Source organism: Ictalurus punctatus, chromosome 12, assembly GCF_001660625.3.
Source record: "Ictalurus punctatus breed USDA103 chromosome 12, Coco_2.0, whole genome shotgun sequence".
NCBI classification, from domain to species: Eukaryota; Metazoa; Chordata; class Actinopteri; order Siluriformes; family Ictaluridae; genus Ictalurus; species Ictalurus punctatus.
In genome coordinates this window covers 19,600,732-19,622,559 of record NC_030427.2, presented here as the reverse complement: position 1 = coordinate 19,622,559, position 21,828 = coordinate 19,600,732, and the positions used below count along the sequence as shown (strand labels likewise).

The window sequence follows — 21,828 nt, the reverse complement described above, 5'->3', positions numbered from 1 at the left end:
TGAAGTTGTACATTTGATTATTTGATTAATGGAAAAAGGAGGAGTATTCCGAGTTTACTTAAACGTATATCACGTATATGTGGTCCACAAGGAAACAAATGAGACATCACTAGTATTCGCCATTTTGAGGGGCAGGGTCAAGCGAGTCATTCAGAAAGGGGGAAACAGCAGCAGCTTGTGGGTAAAATGGCTTCGGAGCCGTGACATTGGGTGTACCGTTACGGTCATAAAACACTGTTTACTAAGTTATTTCCCTAATTTCCCCTTTGTTTGTGTTACGCTTTCCTTCCAAACAACTGCTTTGATGATGTACACTCGGTAATCATACCATTAAAACGTTCATAGTTTTATCAATATCGGTCTGCATTTGCCGCTCTAAGTTTTCCCCGAGTCATATATTTACAACTTAAAAGTTTCACATTTGTACGCTCTTACAAGAGTCTTGTTTATTTTTTCCCGAGTGTGCACTTTTGTTTTGTTTTTATTTTTGAATATTTATCGACCAAGTCTGCTATTGGAGACATGGCTGGACTTCGACGTAGAATGCATTTATTTGCTTATATATTTATTTAACTTCTATTATAAGCATTAAGCCACGTAAAATGATTCTCAAGCGTTATGTTTTGCACTTTTAAGCCTGCAAAGTAAGTAAGTAAGTACATTTTCACCGCTGCAAAATGAACGCAGCCGGACACTTTATCGTGCGACACTGGCCGGAACTGTATCACTGCCCGGAAACGACCACTGTGAAACGAACATAAGCGCCTACAGGAAGACGGGGACATTAAAAAAAATGACACAGGGGGGAAATATTTGGCTAATAACACTGATTAAAGGAAAGGAGAAACCCTGAAAAGGACGAATTTGATTAATACGCGGTTCAGCGACCGAAAATAGGTCGCCTTGTAAAGCGATCAGTTTGCATTAGCCAGCTAACCGAACGGAAATAGGGTTTGGTTAACGGGGCGACAACAGAGCTCTTGGGCCAATGGAGAGGCCTTTGAAACTGTTTTCGACGGGAGGATGAGGAAAAATGACCCGCTAACCTGAAATCGGAAACCGCCTTTGTGTACATGTACGTTTCGGCGCCTTTTTTCCTTATTCACCTTTTGCATATAACTCCTTTCATGTTGAACTTGTATGGTTGAACATAAACGTATGCCACATACCAAGTCGGATGGTTTAATGGTGCACCGATGAACGCTGAAACAGAATACCGTGTTTATTTAGCTAACGTTAGCTAACTAGGTACATGCATAGATAGATACATAGATAGCAGGCTGGCTAACGAGCGAACGCATTGGACACACATTAATTACCCTTATTCACTTAACTAATTATACCGCTTTAATAATCACTCTATAATACTTTTAAAACTATTTTTGGAAACCCGTAAATAACTTGTCTTCCAAGACACGGTTCGCATTCGTCATTTTACGCCAAATTGCTTGGAATTTTGATATGCGTATATAAATATGTATTAAAATATCGCTTCATTTATGAGAATTTAAAATATTTGTACTTTGAGGGATGTGATTATATAAAAAAAAGCCTTCGTTCTCTTCAGTCCCTCATTCTCTTCTAAGCTAACAAAACTCCGAGTAACCGGAGTAAGAGCACCGACACTGAACACTTCAGCACAAGTACTCGAGTTTGGTGAGTTCTCCTAGTCGAAATATAACGTGTTTGTTTTGTCTTTGGTTTTCTTTTACACAGTGCTACTTTGACGAGTTATGACCTGAATCAAAGCCTTAGTCAGTCTTACAACTGGTGTTAAGTTTATAGCTTATTTTGAACGTGTGTGTGTTGGCCATGTTTGAAGGCTAAGTATGACATTTATCACAGAAGGTGCTAACATTGCTCGTGTTTGTAATATCTTTTGTATTAAGTTTTAAGTATTTTTATTTATAGAAAAAAAAGTAGAAACTGGCCTCTTTATGAGAACATTAACACTGAATAGGATGCACTTCTCAGAAAACTGAGTGTTCTTTATAATTATTTTTAGTAATCAAGACTTATAAACCCAGTGCTCAGAACAGGAAAGGTCCATTAAATACTACTGATGTACATAGTGATTCTGGTGCTAATGTGTTGGTTCATAATGTATTTTACCTTCCTCCTGCAAGAAGTTAGATGTTGTGCTCTTAAAAACAAGCAGAAATGTATTTGCTTGTTCACCCTTTTCAACGTGTCGATTAATCTATGGATGAACTGAGAATTTGGCCACCAAATTTCTTTTGGAGGTTCGTGATCTAAAACAGAACTTATTGAGCCTTGTTACACAGTGCCTATTAGATTTTTTAGTAGTTTTTAAGATGCATGTCTACCAGAAATTTACACCATAGGCTAGTTGCTCCCAGTTTCAGTTTTTGGCCCAGCGTGTTGAGAACATGGGATTCATCCTACAAATAATTAAAAAAAAAATTGGTGTCTGACTAGAGAAATTCAACCTAGAAGTTAGGGAGACATCAAACGTGATGTATGATGCAGGTGTGTCGACTTAAGGGGCGTGGTTGACAAACAACTCTGCTAGGCTAGTTAGCTGTCTAAGACGACCAGAACAATGAATTTGGCGGTATTAGCGTGAACATTGAAGCTTTGGAACCCTCTCTCTGTTTTCCAGAGTGTGCAGATGCGGAGGTGAGGGAGATCTGGACGGATTAAAAGGATTAAAATCGCCGCTGCTCTGGTCCCTGTGGGTAGAAATGAAGCAAGGGCTTTGGTGCCACTGCCAGGGGGTAGTTGTATGGCTTTATGGGCATATAGGAATATATACAGGAGTTAAAAATAGACCAACATGTCAATGAAAGACATTTAAACCAATAAGGTCAACTTAGAATTTTGTTATAAAAAAAAGTCACTATGCATAAATCCTTTATGGACACTTGACCATCACACCCATATCTGGTTCTGTTGTCACAAAATTTGTAGCACACAATTGTATAGAATATTTTTGTATGCTGTAAGATTAGTTTCCGTTCACTGGAACTAAGAGGCCCAAACCTGTTCCAGCATGACACCCAGTGCTCAAAGTGAGCTCCATGAAGGTCCATGGTTCACCAAGGTTGGAGTGGTTCTTCCAAATTGTCAAGTTTCCTGCACAGAGCCCTGACCTCAACCCCACTGAACACCTTTGGGATGAACTGGAGCCTCCTCGACATCCCATCATCAGCACCTGACCTCAACCTCACTAATGCGCTTGTAGCTGAATGAACACAAATCCCCACAGCCACGCCCCAGAATCTAGTGGAAAGCCTTCCTAGAAGAGAGAGCGGGGGTTATTATAACAGCAAATGGGTGGGAAGACTAAATCTGGAATGGGATGTTCAGCAAGCACATATTGGTGTGATGGTCAAGTGTCCACAAAGGTTTGGCCATATAATGTATCTGTGAACACATGGGCCAATTATTTTATTATTCAGTAACTGGAGTGTGCATAGTTGGTGCTCATGATAGTCTCACCAAAACAAAAAACCCTGTTTAGAAGTTCAGCTACACTTGTTCGCTTGCTACATTGGCATGTATTTATTTCTTACAGCCTGAGTATTCATGAATCTGTGCCCACCTGACTACTGAATACATCTTTATACTATATCACTTATATATCACTATATAACATCAGAATTGTATATTGATCTTCCTTGTTTTAATTAATTAATTTTTTTTAAATTAGAATGAGGTTGCTGACGGCAGACAGAGGCACGAACAACTGGATCATTTTGCTGCTGTGCTCTTGGTCTTCCAACTTGGGACTTCATCCCATTCAGTGGACATTCTGGCATTGCTTGTTTTTCCTTTTCACTGTGATTTGAACTGAACTGAACGGCAAAGACGGCATTTAATAAGGAACACACAAATGGGGACCATTTCTTTAAATGCCTGTGAGATAAATAAGTAAGAACATTCCCTCACCGGTAAGATTTTAGATTACTATGAGCAGAAAATTCTAAACTAAATTTATATTGTTATACATAAGTGATTGCATTACATAGGACTTTTAAATGGATTAGACTTCCAATGTTTTACAATGAGTTAATTTTTTTCTGGGATTTAAAATAATTGAGTATGCACAACAATAGAAGTAGATTCTTGTGAATTTGTGTTAAATATCAATGGTGCCATTAATTTTTGCATATCATTTAATTAAATAGATGTGTTCTTTTTACTGCAGCAACAAGGGAACGAGAAGGAACCAGAGGAGTGTCCCTCAACAGTGAGGGAAATGTTCCAGTTTGGAAAGTACCCAATGGACATTTTAGAAATGCTTAGTGGGCACCAGGCTCATCAGTTCAAAGGCCTAGGGTTTGAACGACAGCTGCAGCACCAACAGCAACTTCAACACCAGCAACAGCTTCAGCAGCAGCAACAACAGGGTGAGGCCTCTGGAGCTCTCCTCTCTGGGCTCGGCCTAGGCTCCCTGCAAGGATCTAGAAGTAATGCGTTTTCAGATTCCTCGTCGCTTTTTGCCAAAATGAGTGCACCACCTCCACCCATCCCCCAGCAAACGCAGTCTTCTTCCTCACAAAGCTCTCGCAAATCTAGCAAGATGAGCAGTACTGGCAGTTCAACTTCTGGATACCCGCAATTTTTGCGTCCTTTTCACCCTGCAGAGGCTGCTCTAGCACAAGAGCAACTTCACTCAGGGATGGGACGGTTTGATTTTGCAGGTGGTAGTAGTACTGGTGGTTCTGGAGTGATTGGAGGAGTTGTAACATCGGCTCCCCCACCGCCACCACCCTTGCACCCTGGTCTCTCTGTGCCTCAGCCATCACCTGGACCATCGTCTTCATCACCTTCTCCCTCCAGTTCAACCACCACCTCCAATAACCCTGCTACGAGCAGCAGTACAGTAGCTGGACTGGTTGGGGCTCAGTCTGAGGCACGTAGTTTACACCAGCAATTTAGTTGCATGCTTGCAGCCAACCAGTACTTCCTTTCTGGAATGCCTACCAATGCTAGCCTTGAGCAGTTCCTAGTTCAACAGGGTCCCCATAATCATCTTGGTCTTACAGACTCAAACACAGGTCTAGCTCCTCCCCCAGCACTTCACCCCTCTCACACACATGGCCACCCAACCCCTCAGCCTCAGCAGCAACAGCAGCAGCTACCACCGCATGCATTGTCTCACCCTCACAGCCATGCTCACCCACATCACCCTCTTCATCCTGCACCTCAACCATCACCACTTAGTGGATTTGATTTTCAAGGCATCCCTGTTCTTTCCTCCAATCAACTAGCTTCCCTAATGCAACAGGAAGCTGGTCTTCCTCTCCCTCTTCCACTTCATCTCTCTACTCCAAAGGATGATGGGAAAGGGGATGGTACATCTGTGGCTGGAGGAAGCGGAGGTAGTGGCAGCAGGAGAAAGAAAGCAATGGCCGGATACCTGCCCCAGAGGAAAACTGATGGCAGTAGTGGTAGCAGTAGCAGTACTAATTGCCATAGCAGCTCTGGGGCACATGGCCATGATGGGTCTTCTGGCCTTGTTGGAGGAGGTGCAGGGGTTGGCATGAGAGGTCTTGGTAGTGACCCATCCTCAATCCTCTCCTCTTCAACACCGTCCTCCTCCTCTTCTTCAACTGTCTCTTCCTCTGCCCCCTCCTCAAATTCTGCCTCTGTGTTGGTAACAAATGTTTCACAGATACCGAAATCTGATAATCAATCTGCAATGACTCCCACTGTTACTCAGCCTGAGCCTTATCACTGTGGAGAGTGTGGCAAGTCATTCACACACCTCCATAGTCTCCGTAGACACGTACGTAGCCATGAAGGAGGGGGTACAGGTCCCAATAGCAGCGTTAACACAACTCCAAATACGGTTCATCAACATCAGTCAGATACAAGTCTCCCTCACTCAACACAAGATGGCATATCTCAGCAAAATGCCCATCATCAACATGAACCAAATCAGTCCAATCCTGATCCTTCCTCTTCATGCCCAAGTCCAGATAAGACATATTGTTGCAGTGAATGTGGGAAAGGTTTCAAGAAAAGAGGACATCTCCTTCAGCATGGTGTTATACATTCTGGTGCACGGCCATATGCTTGTTCTACCTGTGAGAGATCTTTTAACCGGCGTGAATCTCTTACGCGACATGAGAAAATTCATGAGGATAAACCTTATCGCTGTCCAGCTTGTGATCGCTGCTTTAGAGAGAGTACCTCATTGCTTAACCATGCTGCCTCTGGCTCATGTGGCAAACCAGGTAGGGGATCGAGTTCGAGAAGCAGCGATGGCAGTTCAGTGAGTTCCGAAGACAAAGTGGAAGGTAGTGAATACCAAGGTGGACAGATAGGAAATGATAAAGAATTGGTTTATGCGAAAGCCGAGGGAGGTGCAACCGAGATGTCGTGTGATGTCCTGTATCCACAGGGAAGAGGAGGGAATCCAAGTACTGGTGATAAGCCAGAAGGGAAATATAATTCGGCCTATTCAAGAGATCCCTACCAAGCATCCTATAGAGTTGATGATTATCGTAGACCACAGGGTACCCTGACCTCATACTCTGGAGATGGCTCTTGTACTAACAGCATGTCAGGGCCTGCCCTCAGAAAAGCTCCACTAGCTCCAACACTTCACCCACACCCTCCAAATCAGCAACAACATCACCATCACCAACAGCAGCAACATCTTCCACTTTCTTCTCTTCTAGATGACTCAGAAGATGAAGTTACCAGCAGTGCCATGTCTGCGATAGCTGCAGCTGCTGCTGCCTCCGTCTTGCCTGAAATAAACAGCAGTGGGGGAAGAGAGGAACGAAGAGATATAATTGGAGGTTTGTTAGGGGGTCTTGGTTTTGGGTCTCTGAGTGGCCCATCTTCTACATCTGCAGGAAATGGAGGAAATGACGAGTGTTTGAATGGATCCATGATGCCTTTGTCTCATCCTGCTCAGCAGCAGCCTAATTCACAAAATGCCACATCTAATGCCAAACCGAAGCGGCCAAGGAAGCCCAGACAAAAGAGGGAACCTAGGCCTGGTGGTATCTCTGGAGAGGGTGTAAAGCGTAGGCGGAATAACCAGAATGGGGCTCGTGGGGATGGAGCAGAAAGGCCTTATTTATGCACTGTTTGTGGGCGTGGCTTTGGCAGACGCGAGACCCTCCGCCGGCACGAGCGTGTTCATACAGGAGAAAAGCCATTCCATTGTGATGTTTGTGGCAAAGATTTTCGAGAGCCTTTCCATCTTACTAAACATCAGACTGTTCATTCAGGGGAGAAAAATTACAAATGCTCCCTTTGCGGAAAAGATTTTGGGTATGCACAAAGTCTGAAAAGACATGAAAAGCTGCACCTCAGAGGGGATTTCAAGCCAAGACGGAGTAAAACCAAGTCTTCGACAAATCAAGGAGGAACAGTTCATCAAGATGGCAGTCAAACAGCCCCTGGATCATATTATCCTTATTCTCAAAATAAAGCTCAAGGATCCAGTGCTGGCACGTCCAACCAGCCCCCTCCTAAGCTTTATACATGTGAAATTTGCTGGAAATCATTTCGCCATCACTTCCATTTGACTGCTCATCACCAAGCCATTCATGAACACGGTGGGGAGAAACTGTTTTCATGTGAAGTGTGTGGAAAAGCCTTTGCTTACTCCAACAGTCTGACAAGGCATCGCTTATCACAGCACGGTTTAGCACGTGCTGGACCAACCTCCCAGCCAACAGCAAGTGGATCTGCTGGAAATACATCATCCTTAACAGAAAGCGAGACTGCCACTAATGTTCTCCTTAGTCTGGCTCCAGACAATGGAAGTCATGGTGTACAGCAAACGCATTCAACCATTGCTCATACACAGCATCTTCACTCTCAACCTGCTGGCTATTCCCCACTCTTCTATACACCAGAGTCAGGTCCTCATAGTTCGAATACCAATGCCCCTTCACACCCTCAACACCCTCACTACTCTCACTCCACTATAGGGCCCCTTTCCCATCAGCAGCCAATAAGCGGGAAGGGACAACAGATTTATCAAGGGATTACAGGAAACCCCATTCATTCTGCTCCCCCTCATATCCACATTTCATCCTCTCCACTCCACATTTCTCAGTACCACCACCAGCAGCACTCTTTTCAAATGCAGCCCCAGCATCTCCATCATCAACTTCTACAGGTGCATGGAGATGTTGCCCAGAAAAAGAAAAAAAAGAAGAAAAAAATTAGGTTTGTCGGTGGATTCTGTGAATTTGAGAACGCAAGGTGGCATAGATTTTTGCAGAGAAAAAAAAGCAGGCTTCAGCAACAACTTAAGCGTAAAAGGTGGATAGCCCAGTTAAAGTGGGCCAAGTATACTGGAGGAATTGGGATTAATTTAGGGGTTGGTACATGGCGTGCGGGTGGGTTGAAATTGAGAAGTTTGAGGTCTTTGATGGTTCCCTTAAGGTTCTTTACATGTCCTATCTGTCCTTCCACCACCTTTACACGACGGATAACCCATTCAGTTCACCGTGTGATAAGGCACCCCCCAAGGAAACATGGCTGTCGGGCTCGCCTGCGATGTATAGTCTGCGGTAAGCGTTCTCGAAGGCTCCTCTCAGCTCTTCGCCATCGGGCTCGGCACCTTTCCCAAGGATCTTTCTCTTGCCCCCAATGCCCCTCACGGTTCTGGAATGCTGCCCTGCTACAGAGGCATAAATTTGCTTGTAGACGAGTTGGTGCAGGACGAAAAACACCAAAGGGGACTTATTCTCAGAAAGGAGAGTATTATATGGAAAGATCAGGTGGCATTGCGGAGTACAGGCACTAAGTATTTTTCATGCTGAAGAAAACATGACCGTCAAAACTGATGAGTTTTAAAAACCCTAGAGACCCCTAATCCACAGTGGAAATTCTGCTTTGAATCCACTACAAATTTAGTCACACACACACATTATATAGATGGTCTCTGGTTCCAGCCAAGGGAGTGCCTCTTATAACAACATGAACATTAAGCCTGTATCTAAACAAGAAAAGACAAGACACATCCATTAAGGACATGGATCTGAAACATGGTTTCTCCAAAGGGGAAGAATATTTTAGATTATGGGACTATTTGGTAGCACCTTTGTTGTTATAGTAGCATCTCTATCCTCTTAAAAAAAACAAACAAAAAAAAAACATTCATTACGTATTTTCGTAAAAATTTTTTGTGCTGCGATAATGAATGCAAAACCAGTAAGAGTGAACTAATCTCAACGGTAACACATTTTTTTTTCTCTAAGTGACTTTCCCCTTATTACTTAAAATTTTGGACAGTATAGTCTTTTATTTTCAAATATATGTAACTTCTGTTTCTTGTGGCCTGTGCCCTACCCCCAGTAGTCTTGTGTTTATAGAAATGCTTGTCTGGGGACTAATGTTGCTGGGTGGGAAGTTGTTGAACATAATTGTTTTATTCTATAAGGACAACTGTACTAAGACACTTAGGTTTTCAAACGTTAACATTGAAAACTAATACTCATTCTTGCCTCAAAACTTTCAAATCATGTGAAAATCATTGCATAACCGATGGGGTGGGGGCACCATAGCTCAATAGATGCCATGAGTTTAATGTCACCTGTTTTTTAAGAAATATGTAATTTTGTAGGTATTTCTATGACAAGTGTTATATCTTTTGGTTGTGATGGATTGGCCTGGGTAAGAGTGGAGAAACCAGTCCGTACTGTAAAATGCGTATTATATTTTATGTATCACTTGTTTTTTTGTTGCTTTTTGTATTCTTCAGAGTGCAAGTTTTTTAATCATTTGTACTATTTGTGGTTGGGCGTGTGTGTATGTTTTTAAGACGAGGGGAATATATGTATCAATGTGATTTTTTTATTTTTATTTTTTTTTTTCCTTTTTAACCCCCAGCCCCCCCCCCCCCCCCCCCCCCCCCCGTCTAATCTAAACAAGTATAGCACAGGTCCCCAACACTATTGTATACATTTCAATACTTTGCTTAGCGCCTCTGTCCCAGTGTAATCTCAGTAAACTAAAATATGGCATATAAATACTAAACTATCGTTTTTTCCCTGTTTTCTGCAACAGCAAAAAATAGTAAGGCACACCAAAAAACCAATAAAAAATTAAAGTCACCCAAGATACTTTTGATATTATTTTGACGTATAAAACCTCACCCTGTTCTTTAAGCTCTGCCTTGTGAGGAAGAAAGGCCTAACATTAAAGGCATAGATGGGAGTTTAGAAAAGCTTTTAAAATCGACCAGGTGGCACGCACCTGGCACTTCCAGTGCTGCTGTCTTGCCTTTCTGGAGCTTTCTCCACTCACATGTCCTGGCACATGCCCTCTGCAGTGCCATACGCCATTAGAGGCGGGGAGGAGAATGCCTGCAGGGTTGCCGTGGCAGGGGCACACAGCCGTCTGTTCTTTGAGGTTGTTCTAGCTCCAACCTAATGAAAGTGGAATGAGTTCAGTGCTGTCTTTGTTGTTGTTGATGTTGTTGCCATCCCCCCTCTAAACGGTTTGAACCAACTGAGTTTGGAGTTGAGTCTTAACTGATTTAAAATGGACAGAACATTACAATTGTTTCCAAAGGTTTTTAATTATACCAGTTTAAAAAAAAAAAAAAAAAAAACTTAAAAAATAAAATAAAATCTTAAGATGCAGTATACAAGAAGTTCACTAGATGGTGGTAAAAGACTCGTATATGACCCCTTCCTTGTGCCTTGCTGGTCAAGGGTACTGTTGAAAATTCCCCATACACAGCAGTATTTTAAAAATGAAATTAAATTATGTATAATGCATGGTTTGTGTATGTTAGTGATTTTATAGGAGAACCTTTATGCATAGTACAGAATATTTTCATGCCTCGTACATGCATATATACGTAACCATCCCCCCTGCCCTATTTATAAAGGAAAATATCCAGCGACATGGCTTTTCCATTAGAGGTGTTGTGTTTAAAGTATAATACAAACGGAAAGATAATAATAATAATAATACCACACACAATTAAGTCCTAATGATTTTCGTTTTGAAGCCATGCGACTTTCCAGAGTTTGTAGGAGTTGTCTGCACTACTAATCCACTGGATCTCACCTACGGCGGTGTTGTTTTCATCGCATCGCATCTCACGCGGCCCTAGCAATAGTGGGAGCAGATAGGGGCGGAGCAAGTGTCTTAAATTGGACCAATGGGATGCGGTGAAGGGCCAGCACTGACCTACTTTAGTCCAATCGCATCGCGGGAAGGCTGCCGGTAAGATAGTAACCGCGCGTGCATGGGCCATGTGCTCGAGTTTGGGCCACGAGTTTTGAAACCGTTGGGCAAAATATTTGTGTCTTCTACGTACTGTTGGAGCTCCTGGCAATATCAGGTCATTTAAGTCACGCATACGCACTTGTTATTAGCTATTAGTGTATTAAGTGGTGTTTTGAATGTATAATATTTAAAATACTAAAGATTTTTAAAATCTCTAAAACAAACAGATTTAAACATGATCTCGTTAAACGCTTTAGGCACACGCCATGATTTTTTTTTCTCTTGGAAGAGAGAGCGTCACGACGACCAGAGCATTTCTTCATTAATTAATAGGTTATAACTTAAGCCTGAATTGGGTGCGTTCTCCAAAGCTGACGTAATTAATATTCATGCGCCCCGCCCCCCTATCATAATTTATTCATGAACAGCGCCCCTCAGCGCTCCTCCGTCCCCGTGAGAGGTGACGTCACGAGAGCTCGCCCGTGTTCGTTCCAGCTGACCGTAGCCGCGATTCCGCGAGCGCTCGTTTGACTGACTCGGAGCAGGCGACGGTTGACAACATCAAGTAAATAACGTCAGAGGAGAAAGAAAAACAAAAAACCGGTGCAGCAGATCATTCCTGTATTGAGCCTATTAAAGGACAGTCGAGTAGTAGAGCGTTAAAGATTGGACGCTTTTTGTCGGCTGCGCGTCTTAGAGAGGAAAAAAAACCGTCGCACCACTGGCGTTAATGGACGCCTGTCGTTTCCAGCTAATTCGCTTTTTCGGGGAATATTTTTATCCCGACCCGAAGAAGCCCCAGCTCAAATTGGTGCCAAATGTCAGCAAATAAGCGGACTAAGCTACGGCGAACACGTCAAGACTCCGAGCTTCAATTCGTTGCCTTCAACTTTTGTTGATATCAGAGACCAAGAAGCGTCCTGGGCGCCAGGTTTAAACCGTTTAAAGGCGGCGAGAAGCTGCGATACTTGACGAGAAGATGGAGCACAGTGCTACTGAATAGAGAGATCCTGATATCTGTTCGTATAACTATAATAATAATAATAAAAAATAATAATGGATTAAGCACTTTGGGAAAGCATTCTGGATGCGGTTTGAGGTGTAAACCCTCTCCTATCCTCTTATCATCAATGGTCAGCTGAGGGATTCATCCGGAAACACTTCCTCTCTATCATTCTCACTCACTATATATATATAGATATATATATATATATAGATAGATAGATATATATATAATTTTTTTTTGTTTAATTTCAAGTTGGTCGATTGTGATTTAAAAGTGAACCCAAGACAAGTATAGTCAGGCTATGTCCAGGCCTCTTTCTCAGCTTTTACCTCCTCCAGATCTTCCCTCTGGAGGTAGTGCACAGTTTGGCCCTACTACTACAGCAGCCAACGGGCACCTGGGCTCAGTGGCCAGTCTCAAGTCTCTTCTCCAGCTTCCCATTAAAGGAGACAGCAGAGGGAAAGACTGCTGTGAGATGATCGGTGAGTCTCTCTCTCTCTCTCTCTCTCTCTCTCTCTCTCTCTCTCTCTCTCTCTCTCTCTCTCTCTGAGGCCTACAACCCCTCAGTGATGTAGTCTAAATGGGTAGTAACAGTATTATTACTATTCAGCTTGCCTACTACATATGAGAATCCATCAGTGATCATTTTGTGCGTCGAATCAAATCCAGGTGTGTTTTAGTTGTGTTTCTTAAAGGTGACCATTTATTGTTTGATATATTAGAAGGCAGTTTATTTGAGCTCTCATGCATTTCTTTCTGTCATGGTCAAGATGTCAGTAATGCATGATGATGATAAAGATTCTGGACAAATGTATCTTGCAAACGTCGCTGCTTCTTCAGATTTAAAATGCATCTGGAAGTTATATAAAGAGACTGTCAATAAGGATAGGTTTTAATTTTTTTGGATAAATTTTCACATGAAGATTTCTGTATTGGCTCTGGTTGCAGAGCTTTTTCTCTTCAGCCTTTATTCAACGCCCTCAGATACACCCACGCAATCTCCTTTTCTCCTTTCTCGTCCTACTCGTTTTAGTCCCCCTCCTCCAATAACTACAGCTCTTTTTTTCTTTTTTTTCTTCTTTTTGATCAACCTCTGACCACCTCATCTTAACGCATCACTCATTGATAGTCACTATTTTGGTGTACTATTCCTGTCATTCCTCTTCTTCATCCCCCAGACCATATACCAGGTTTCTACAGCTTGTGTAGTTTGTAACAGGCACCCATTATAACAAGCATCACTATTTATAGATTTCGAAGCATTTTAACATCATACTAGGAATTCTGTGCAAGTGTATGGCATTTTTAATGCTCAATACTATTACTACAGTGAACACTTCAAAGCTTAGAAGATGAGAGTAAGACATCCTGATATAACAACCCAAATATGTGTTTTTGTTATAGATCAAGACAAACCGTTGGACTCGGATGAGGACTCACTAGGTGGAATTGGCACTGGGGCCAATGGATCTATGCGCAGCTCGTCCCAGACGGCTTTCCTGGGTCCATTGCTATGGGAACGCGCTCTACCATGTGATGGTGGTTTATTCCAGCGGCAGTTCATGGACTTGGAGGAGTTCTTGACGGAGAACGGCATGGGGTGCATGCCACTGGGCAACACCTCCAGTGCTCAGGCCCTCATCCCTTCGCAGAGCATGCAATCAGCCATTCCAAGCCAGAGCTCCTCACCGTCTCCCAGATCCTCCTCAGCCTCCTCCATCTCTTCCCTCTCATCTTCGTCGTCTTCGTCCTCCCTTCTGGGACTAGACGTGCCACAGGTCCCAACCCCAGGGATGCTGGGAAGTCCTGAGTGTCTGCACGGTAAGCATTAGGCAGCGTTCACATAGAATTTTTGGAGTCTGTCAAAATCTCATTTACATGCATTGCTGGTAAGTAGTGAGTGTGTTTGCCTGAGGAAATTGTCAGTGGGTAGAATTGACACTTGGCCTGAGCTACACTTGATCTGGATTGTCAGTGTCACTTTATGTGTTGATGGAGCATAATTTTTCTACACTGGCAACCGCTGTAGTGAGCTGTTTTTGAATGCATTGTTTTCATTGTAAAGAATGTTAGTAGTGCATTTTTGACAGATACTTAAAAGGAGTAGTACATATTTGTGTCGGTGCACCCCTGACCATCACACCCATATGATTGTTGAACATCCATTCCAGATTTATTCCCCCTTTGCTGTTATAATAAGCTCCACTCTTCTGGGAAGGCTTTCCACTAGATGTTGGAGTGTGGCTGTGGGGATTTGTGTTCATTCAGCTACAAGAGCATTAGTGTGATTGAAGTCAGGTACTGATGTTGGGATGTGGAGGAGGCTCCAGTTCCGGTTCATCCCAAAGGTGTTCAGTGGGGTTGAGGTCAGGGCTCTGTGCAGGACACTCGAGTTCTATCAACTTCTTCCAACCTTGACACACCATGTCTTCATGGAGCTCGCTTTGTGCACTATGCGTCATGCTGGAACAGGTTTGGGGCCTCTTGGTTCCGGTGAAAATAAACTGTAATGCTGCAGCATACAGAGACATTTCATGTAATTGTGTGCTTCCAATTTTGTGGTAACAGTTTGTGGGGAAAAAGACATAGTGTATTCATCCAGATAGAAGTGGGTGTATGCTGTAGATGCTCTTATCTGTGGATGTTGTCATCTGACCCCAGGAGCATGTGGATTGTTGTGAATTCGAGCTGCACAGACTCACTGGTTAATGTTGCAGCGAGGCATAAACTACCTTCCCTGAGGCACTTGGCTTCTCATATCCAGTGCAATAAATTTTAGAAATGGAGGTTGCTCCAAACTCCAGTCCAAATTTTACAAAAAAAAAAGTCCACTAAATCTTAAAGTTGATCACATGGCTATTTTTGCATTTTTTTTTTTTCTTTCTTCCTTCCAATCATTGTCCACAAAATCACTGTCTCACTCATGTCTTTGTAGCAACATACACGTTTGGTTAATTGGGGGCTATAACATTGCTGTTTGTTTGTATTTAATATAAAGACTGGCGCTTTTATTATAAGATGGAGTGTGGTAAGCTGGCGATGACTCAAATTTTTGACAGAAACTGTAAAGCTTCAGAAATCAATAAATATAAAAAAGAGATCTTAGCGAATGTTGGCGTTATTCACAATTTGACCAGTGGAGTTTACTAACATACAGTAGCTGGTATTGTCATACAGATAATATAATATTGTACCACACTACAATACACTGCACAATTTCCTTTTCCTAGAATCAAACCCAAACAATAGCGAGTGAGAGAAACCATGTTTTAACACAGAGTTCAGGTATGAGTTAGCCCAGTAGTCTAATGTCATTAGCAGATGTAACCTCACATTTAACAATCACATTTAACCTTTATAAGAAAGGGCTTTAATGTGCCAGAAGGGTTATCTGCAACCAGAGCATATAACTAATTATGATGAATGGTGTGAGGGCTGTTAGATTGACTGCATGCTGGCAGACACCAACTACTTTGAATAGTGTTAGGTCTTAATTCAAGTTTATGTTGTACAAAATCACAGTATCATTGTAGAATGTATGTGCATGCAGCTCAATATGAGGTAAAGGATAAGTGGTGATAGCTTAGTGACTGAGGTTCTGTGCTAGTGGCAGGAACATTGTGAATTCAAATCCCAGCACAGCCGACGCGCACACTGTTAGGCCGTTGAACAAACAAGTTAACCCTCAGCTGGACTTTTCAGTCTTCTATTTCACTGTATGTTGATTTGATTTGAACAAATCTGGAATTAAAGAGCCATTGGAACAGAGGTCCAATAGAAAGAAAGGGAAAACAGCTGAGGAATAAGCAAAGAAACAGAAAGGAAAAGAGGGAGAGAAATAGGAAAGGGAGGGGTGGACTCTAGCAGTGTGTGTGTTTTCTTTGCGTGTTTTTGAAGCTTGTTCCCTCGTCCTCCCTCTTGCTCTGTGTCTCACACGTTGAGGCCATGTGCAGGCGACTCGTCACGTGCCGATGCAGAGAGCAATGAGGGGAGAGAGCAAGGGAAGGGGAGGGGCACAAGAAAAGTGGGAGGGCCGAATGTGCATATGAGAGAGAGCGAGAGAGAAAATCCCTTGTAGCTGTGACTTTGAGAGTTATCTTTGTCGTTTTTATGTGATGTCCCTTGCAAACACGTGATACAAGATAAACCCCCAAAACAGAAGCTCACTTAAGACCAATAAATCCAATATATACAGTAAAAAACCTTGAATTGTGTGTATGTGTGTGTGTGTGTGTATGTTCATGTGTATGCACTAGAGCAGAGGTTCCCAGTCCTGGTTCTGGAGTCTTGCACATTTTTGTGTTTTCCCTCAAAACATGTTGCTTGTACTTTGTTGACAGTGTACTAAGATAGCACTGGACAAAATCTGTAGAAAAGCCTTAAATATATTTATTATCTATAGTAGCTAGACAGTACAAATAAAGTAATATTGTTAATCGCTTGCTAGCTGTCGACTAAATAGCGGTTAAATTTGACAAACACAATTTGATTCTTACGTCTGAAGAAGAAATCTGTAACTATTTAACGTAATGACTATTAATTCTCAAAGTTCCTAAGAGAAAACTCATTACTGTTAAGCCCGGCCCGGACAATATTCACAAGCTTTGAATACACGTTGTAGAAGCCATCCTTAATACAGTAATATTTACATTTCATACATAAAGGTACAAGATGTTGGATTGGGTTATGCTGCGTCCTTCTTTACATGGGTTAATCTGAATCCTACGAGAAATGCGTAACACACATTCAACAAGAATTCCGGTCTGAACCGCAAGCTGCCTCTGCTCACCAAATATGACGGCCAAATAATATAGGTGGAGTTGTTGTACCGATATCCTGCTTAGTACAATAGGACATGGTTGGGGACACAACCATAAACAAAAGATTGAAGTATATCTGCTGCCATCCCTGCTGAAAAATAAAATGACAGAAACCCTCATAGAGTTTGTAATGGTTAAATGGGAATTGTATTGGTTTTAATGGAAATTGTAATGGTCCCTGTGGGTCTTTACTGATAATTTGTTGCCTGCTATTGGTGGCATGTTGGCATGTTATGTCTAGTGGATACCATTAAGTACCACTAATGGTAATGGTTTCAATGCTTAGCTGACGGTGTGTAATTTTATTTGTGGTGGGAACCATTAGAATTTCTGTGATGGTTTCCTTTTTTTTTTAGCAGGGATTACAGACGTGCTATGAGAATAAATATCTTTTATTATACACATCCATGTGCAATTATTGAGTACCATGTGAAAGAGCCTGTAACAAAATTCATCTTTTAGCTGGCTCGCTAACATCAGCTGTTTTAGTAAGCTAGTTTTTAGTAGTAATGCAAGGTCTTGTTGGAGAAAGTCTTATCTCTGTTATGGTCCAAGCTGTTGTAAGTTTACAAGCTGTTTGCCTGTCAGCTGTGTTTAAAGCAATAATACATTCTGTTTATTAAAAAAACAAAAAACAAACAGAATAGAATATTAAAATTTTTGTTTGACTATGCTCACATTTATCTAAAATAAGAAGCTAAACTAGCAGTAAACATGCATCACACGCACTCAGTCGTATCACATAGAGTGTGATTAAGCCAAATCCTGAATGTGAAGCTCCTGAGGATTGTTTAAAATAGGACAAGATGTAGTATTTTTGAAATGTCGTCGTAAACAGTGATAAATATTCTACTGCAAATCCAGCATGACCTGACCAGCTACCACAGGGATTCCCAGACCGGAAACTCCTCTTCAATCTCCTCTTTTGTTTGATTCAATTATTTTACAAATTAATATTAGACATATCGAAGACATATGACTTGCGTTCAGACAAGCCATGTTTAAATTAATCTGTGCTTTTCAAGTCTTTTTTACTATCCTAACATGCTGCATACAATTACAATGAACAACTGTCTCTGTCCATCTACCTCCTTTAAACAAACTGGCATTGTGTCTCAAATCACATCCTTATGCACTGTTCTAGAGAGTTATTGAGTACCAACCCCAATCAGTTTTCCTTTTATAGTTTACATTTATTTTTTACATTAAAAAAAGCAAACTCTCATGTCACCTTCAACCCTACCTAAAGCTCTGTTTTGTGTACCAACCATCTGAATTTTCTAGATTAGTAAATACTTTCAAATGTAAAGTCAGAGTTATAGATTCGAGATGCTGCCCATGACAACATTCATGAAGACGGCAGGAAGTTTTAAGAGAGACAGAGCTAGTCAGTGTGTTTAATGATTTTCATCCACAGTGATTAAATGTTAAACATTTTACAGTTCACTTTGGAAAGCTGGCAGACTGGGATGTTTTATCTCTGATGTGCATTCTAGTGACTGTTGCTTTTAAATCCTCAAGAGGTACACAAGATATGCAGTGAGTGTGTGAACAATGCAGCTCACATGACAACTGTGATTCTGCATGCACATGCAAAACCATGTGTCAAGTATAAACCAGACTACTCTGCTTCTCGTATGTTATAAATCTGGATGTAATGTGGTCAAGGCTTGAGGGGTCACAGAAAATTCATAATGTTCATTTGGGGTAATTTCATTTGCCCAAAAAGTTTGAGAGCCATGAACTACCAGGGTTGGTTGCTGGTAATTTATTTTCCATCGTATTACTTTTCTAAACTAACCAATAAATGTTTGTTTGAAATTTTCTAATTGCCTTATTGTTGTCATTTCCATTTATATGGCAAATATAGTCTACCAGCTTGACCACTTTGGCCTGTATTTTGGTGACTGCTAGTTAGTTGGACTAAGCTGGATTTTTCAGCATGGTGTTCAGGGAATTATTAGTAAGTGCTTTATCCTGGTCAGGGTTGCTGTGAATCTCTGGAACCCTGGGTGTGAGGTGGGAATACACCCTGGATTGGATGGCAGTTCATTGCAGGAAGCCACGCACAAACACACACACATATTCATGCAGTCATTCACACCTAGGGGCAATTTAGTCACAAATCCGCCTAACAACATGTTTTTGGTCAGTGGGAGGAAACCAAAGAAGCCAGAAGAAACCCAAGCCCAGGATCAACCCCTGGAGCTGTAAGATGCTGTGCCACTGTACCACCACATCGCGTGATATGAAAATTATATATTGACTCGGAAATAACTGCCATGCAATGTCCAAAATAAACAACATTCGTGTATGGACTGTACAAGTGATTTATGTCTGTATTAGTATGTAGCATCTACCATCATGGTAAAAGTGTAATAAACTATCATTTCTTTCGAAGTTAATGGGACTGAATGTTTTTCCTTTGAGTGGAGTTGAGAGTATAGCTGTAAAAGACATGGCTTTGAAAGAATGTGCTGGAGTTGTTGCTTGGTTTATGACTGACCCCTGGTGGCTGCATTGTGTGACTGCAGTCAATCTGAGCGACGAGTGTGACCATGTACATTTACAATTATTTATTTTGCAGGAACATTTATATAAAGCAGTGTGCATAAAGTGTGGCACAATCCAAACACAGAGCTGTTAAAGGAATAATTCTCCATAAACGACTTTCATATGAATCTTTTAAAAATAACATGATCTTTAATGGCATCTATAGTTTATTTAATGTATTACTGAATTCACTTTTTAAAATGAATTTATTTTAAACTTAACTCATTAACATGTGATTAAAGGTGACGCATAAAATGAAAAAATACAGCAACTGATAAATTCTCACCAGAATTGCTGAGCACATCAAAGGTATTTCAATATAAACATATTTAAGGTGTTTCAGGGTGGAGTTGTCCTTTAAAGGAGCCCACCAGAGGGAGACCGATGACAGAAATATCTCTGCGTTCATGAATGTTGAATACTGCAACAACAAAAAAATTTCAACCTATGTTCCCTCACTGACTTCTGTGTCTACCTCAGGTGGACAGGCCATGCAGCAGGACCCATCTCCCAGCTCCTCCTGCCCACCTCCACCAGTGCCCAGCTCAGGTGCCCCTGCGGCCGATGTCATGGTGAACTTTGACCCTGACCCTGCTGACCTGGCACTGTCCAGTGTACCGGGCCAGGAAGCGTTCGACCCACGGCGACATCGCTTTTCTGAGGAGGAACTCAAGCCTCAGCCTATGATCAAGAAGGCTCGCAAAATGTTGGTGCCCGACGAGCAGAAGGTAGCAATATGTGGCCTTCCTGTGTGTATACGGTGGGCTCCAAAAGTCTGAGACCTCTGAAAATATTACTTTTCACTCCAGTTATTGCTGACGATATCATTTGTAATGAAAAACCTTTGTGTTAAATAAAAACGAATGCCAAACAGAAGCATCTTTGTTAGTGCTCTCAGACCTTTGGACCCCACTGTAGTTTTTTCCTTTTTGTCTGTCAGAGCTATATTTTTTGTTTATCCGTATTCTGACTAGGTGATTTAATCAATTTTCCGTTTGCCCTATAGTCCTTAAAGCTTCCAGGGTATGATATTTTTTTAGCTACCTTTTTAAAACAAGCCCAGAATGAAAACAATGCATTTAAACCCCAAAAAAGATTAAAATAGAGCGATATTGCAAATGTGGTCTGGTAAAGCAGATTGGCTAAACTAAGGTATACTGTCAACTATAATACCATGCAATATAGAAGCAAGCCCAGGGTGCATAACTTTTAACTATTTGTGATTCAAGTAGATTTTAATAAGCTCCATATTTACTTTCCTGTAAATATATTCATATTTATATCTTGACACTTTGCTGCAACTAGGACCTGATCACTCATCTTTTTTTTTTGTCCTCCTCTCCCCTGCCCTTCTTTTCACCTACTGAAGGATGAAAAGTACTGGAACCGACGTGTAAAGAACAACGAGGCGGCGAAGCGATCACGTGATGCACGGCGCCTTAAGGAGAACCAGATATCCGTCCGTGCTGCTTTCCTCGAGCGAGAGAATGCGGCGCTCCGACAGGAAGTGGCTGATATGCGCAAAGAGCTTGGCCGCTGTCGCAACATCATCAACAAATATGAGAATCGCCATGGAGACTTATGAAGAGGAGAATTAAAGAGAAAAAGTAGAAGCAGCACGATCTCTTGAAAAGGCAGTTTAAGGGCAGGGCTGTTAAACCACAATCAGAAATTTAGCAGACGTTTTCCTAAACATGCACTACAGATCATGTTTCTTTAAACGTGTGGCATTGTGCATGGCTGCAACAAATAGTTGCTAACAGCTCAGTAATCCTAGTGAAAGGGAATGCTCAGAAAGTCTATAAGAAACACTGTTCACTTTCATATTGTTCTTTTCGGCTGTAATACTACGCAAAACCCTAACGTTTGCCATTTTAAGCTTGTGTACGTTTTTACAGGAAGTCGTCGACTCGATATACAGTGTTGCTAAGACTTTACGGGCATTTCTTATTCTTGTTATTTCTTTCTTAGAAGATTATGCAGATGACGCTGGCGATATTTTCTATGACAAAAAAAAGACCTTGTATATTTTTGACACAGCAAAGGACAATTAACACAGAATAGAAGAAAGGGGAGCAGAGGATAAGACGGCACAAAGATTTAAGCAGGAAAATTGTATATTTTTATACTTACAGGTGCAGACAGGTAAAGAAATTTTGGAAATAATTTTTTCCTCTATATTTAATTTATATATATATATATATATATATATATATATATATATATATATATATATATATATATGGGTGGGTAGGGGCATTTGTGAAG

At 41.5% G+C, this 21,828-nt stretch overlaps 2 protein-coding genes across 8 annotated transcripts; both read left to right on the top strand.

Moving 5' to 3' along the window:
• Positions 1-718: 718 nt before the first annotated feature.
• Positions 719-9,978, top strand: znf865 (zinc finger protein 865). 7 transcript variants are annotated; one of them, XM_053684057.1, is made up of 5 exons: positions 719-1,075; positions 1,568-1,656; positions 2,624-2,695; positions 3,674-3,894; positions 4,172-9,978. In XM_053684057.1, exon 5 carries the CDS (start codon positions 4,223-4,225, stop codon positions 8,744-8,746), a length of 4,524 nt encoding a protein of 1,507 aa, XP_053540032.1. In that variant the 5' UTR covers positions 719-1,075; positions 1,568-1,656; positions 2,624-2,695; positions 3,674-3,894; positions 4,172-4,222; the 3' UTR covers positions 8,747-9,978. The 7 variants fall into 7 exon arrangements, with proteins under 7 accessions (XP_053540032.1, XP_017337234.1, XP_017337233.1 ...); XM_017481745.3 differs by having other exon boundaries at positions 3,674-3,914; XM_017481744.3 differs by having other exon boundaries at positions 2,624-2,738; positions 3,674-3,914.
• Positions 9,979-11,641: 1,663 nt separating this feature from the next.
• dbpa (D site albumin promoter binding protein a) lies at positions 11,642-21,753 on the top strand. The gene is made up of 4 exons (XM_017481743.3): positions 11,642-12,669; positions 13,592-14,008; positions 20,041-20,288; positions 20,930-21,753. The coding sequence occupies exons 1-4, from the start codon at positions 12,489-12,491 to the stop codon at positions 21,143-21,145; spliced, it is 1,062 nt and encodes a 353-aa protein (XP_017337232.1). The 5' UTR covers positions 11,642-12,488; the 3' UTR covers positions 21,146-21,753.
• Positions 21,754-21,828: the final 75 nt, after the last annotated feature.

What these genes read in the sequence shown, in the direction of transcription:
- znf865 (XM_017481748.3), top strand. Translation starts at nt 4,223, where the DNA reads ATGTTCCAGTTTGGAAAGTACCCAATGGACATTTTAGAAATGCTTAGT.
- dbpa (XM_017481743.3), top strand. Translation starts at nt 12,489, where the DNA reads ATGTCCAGGCCTCTTTCTCAGCTTTTACCTCCTCCAGATCTTCCCTCT. An exon ending in AAGTCCTGAGTGTCTGCACG is followed by an intron (nt 14,009 to 20,040) that starts GTAAGCATTAGG and finishes TGTCTACCTCAG; the next exon opens with GTGGACAGGCCATGCAGCAG. An exon ending in TGGTGCCCGACGAGCAGAAG is followed by an intron (nt 20,289 to 20,929) that starts GTAGCAATATGT and finishes CACCTACTGAAG; the next exon opens with GATGAAAAGTACTGGAACCG.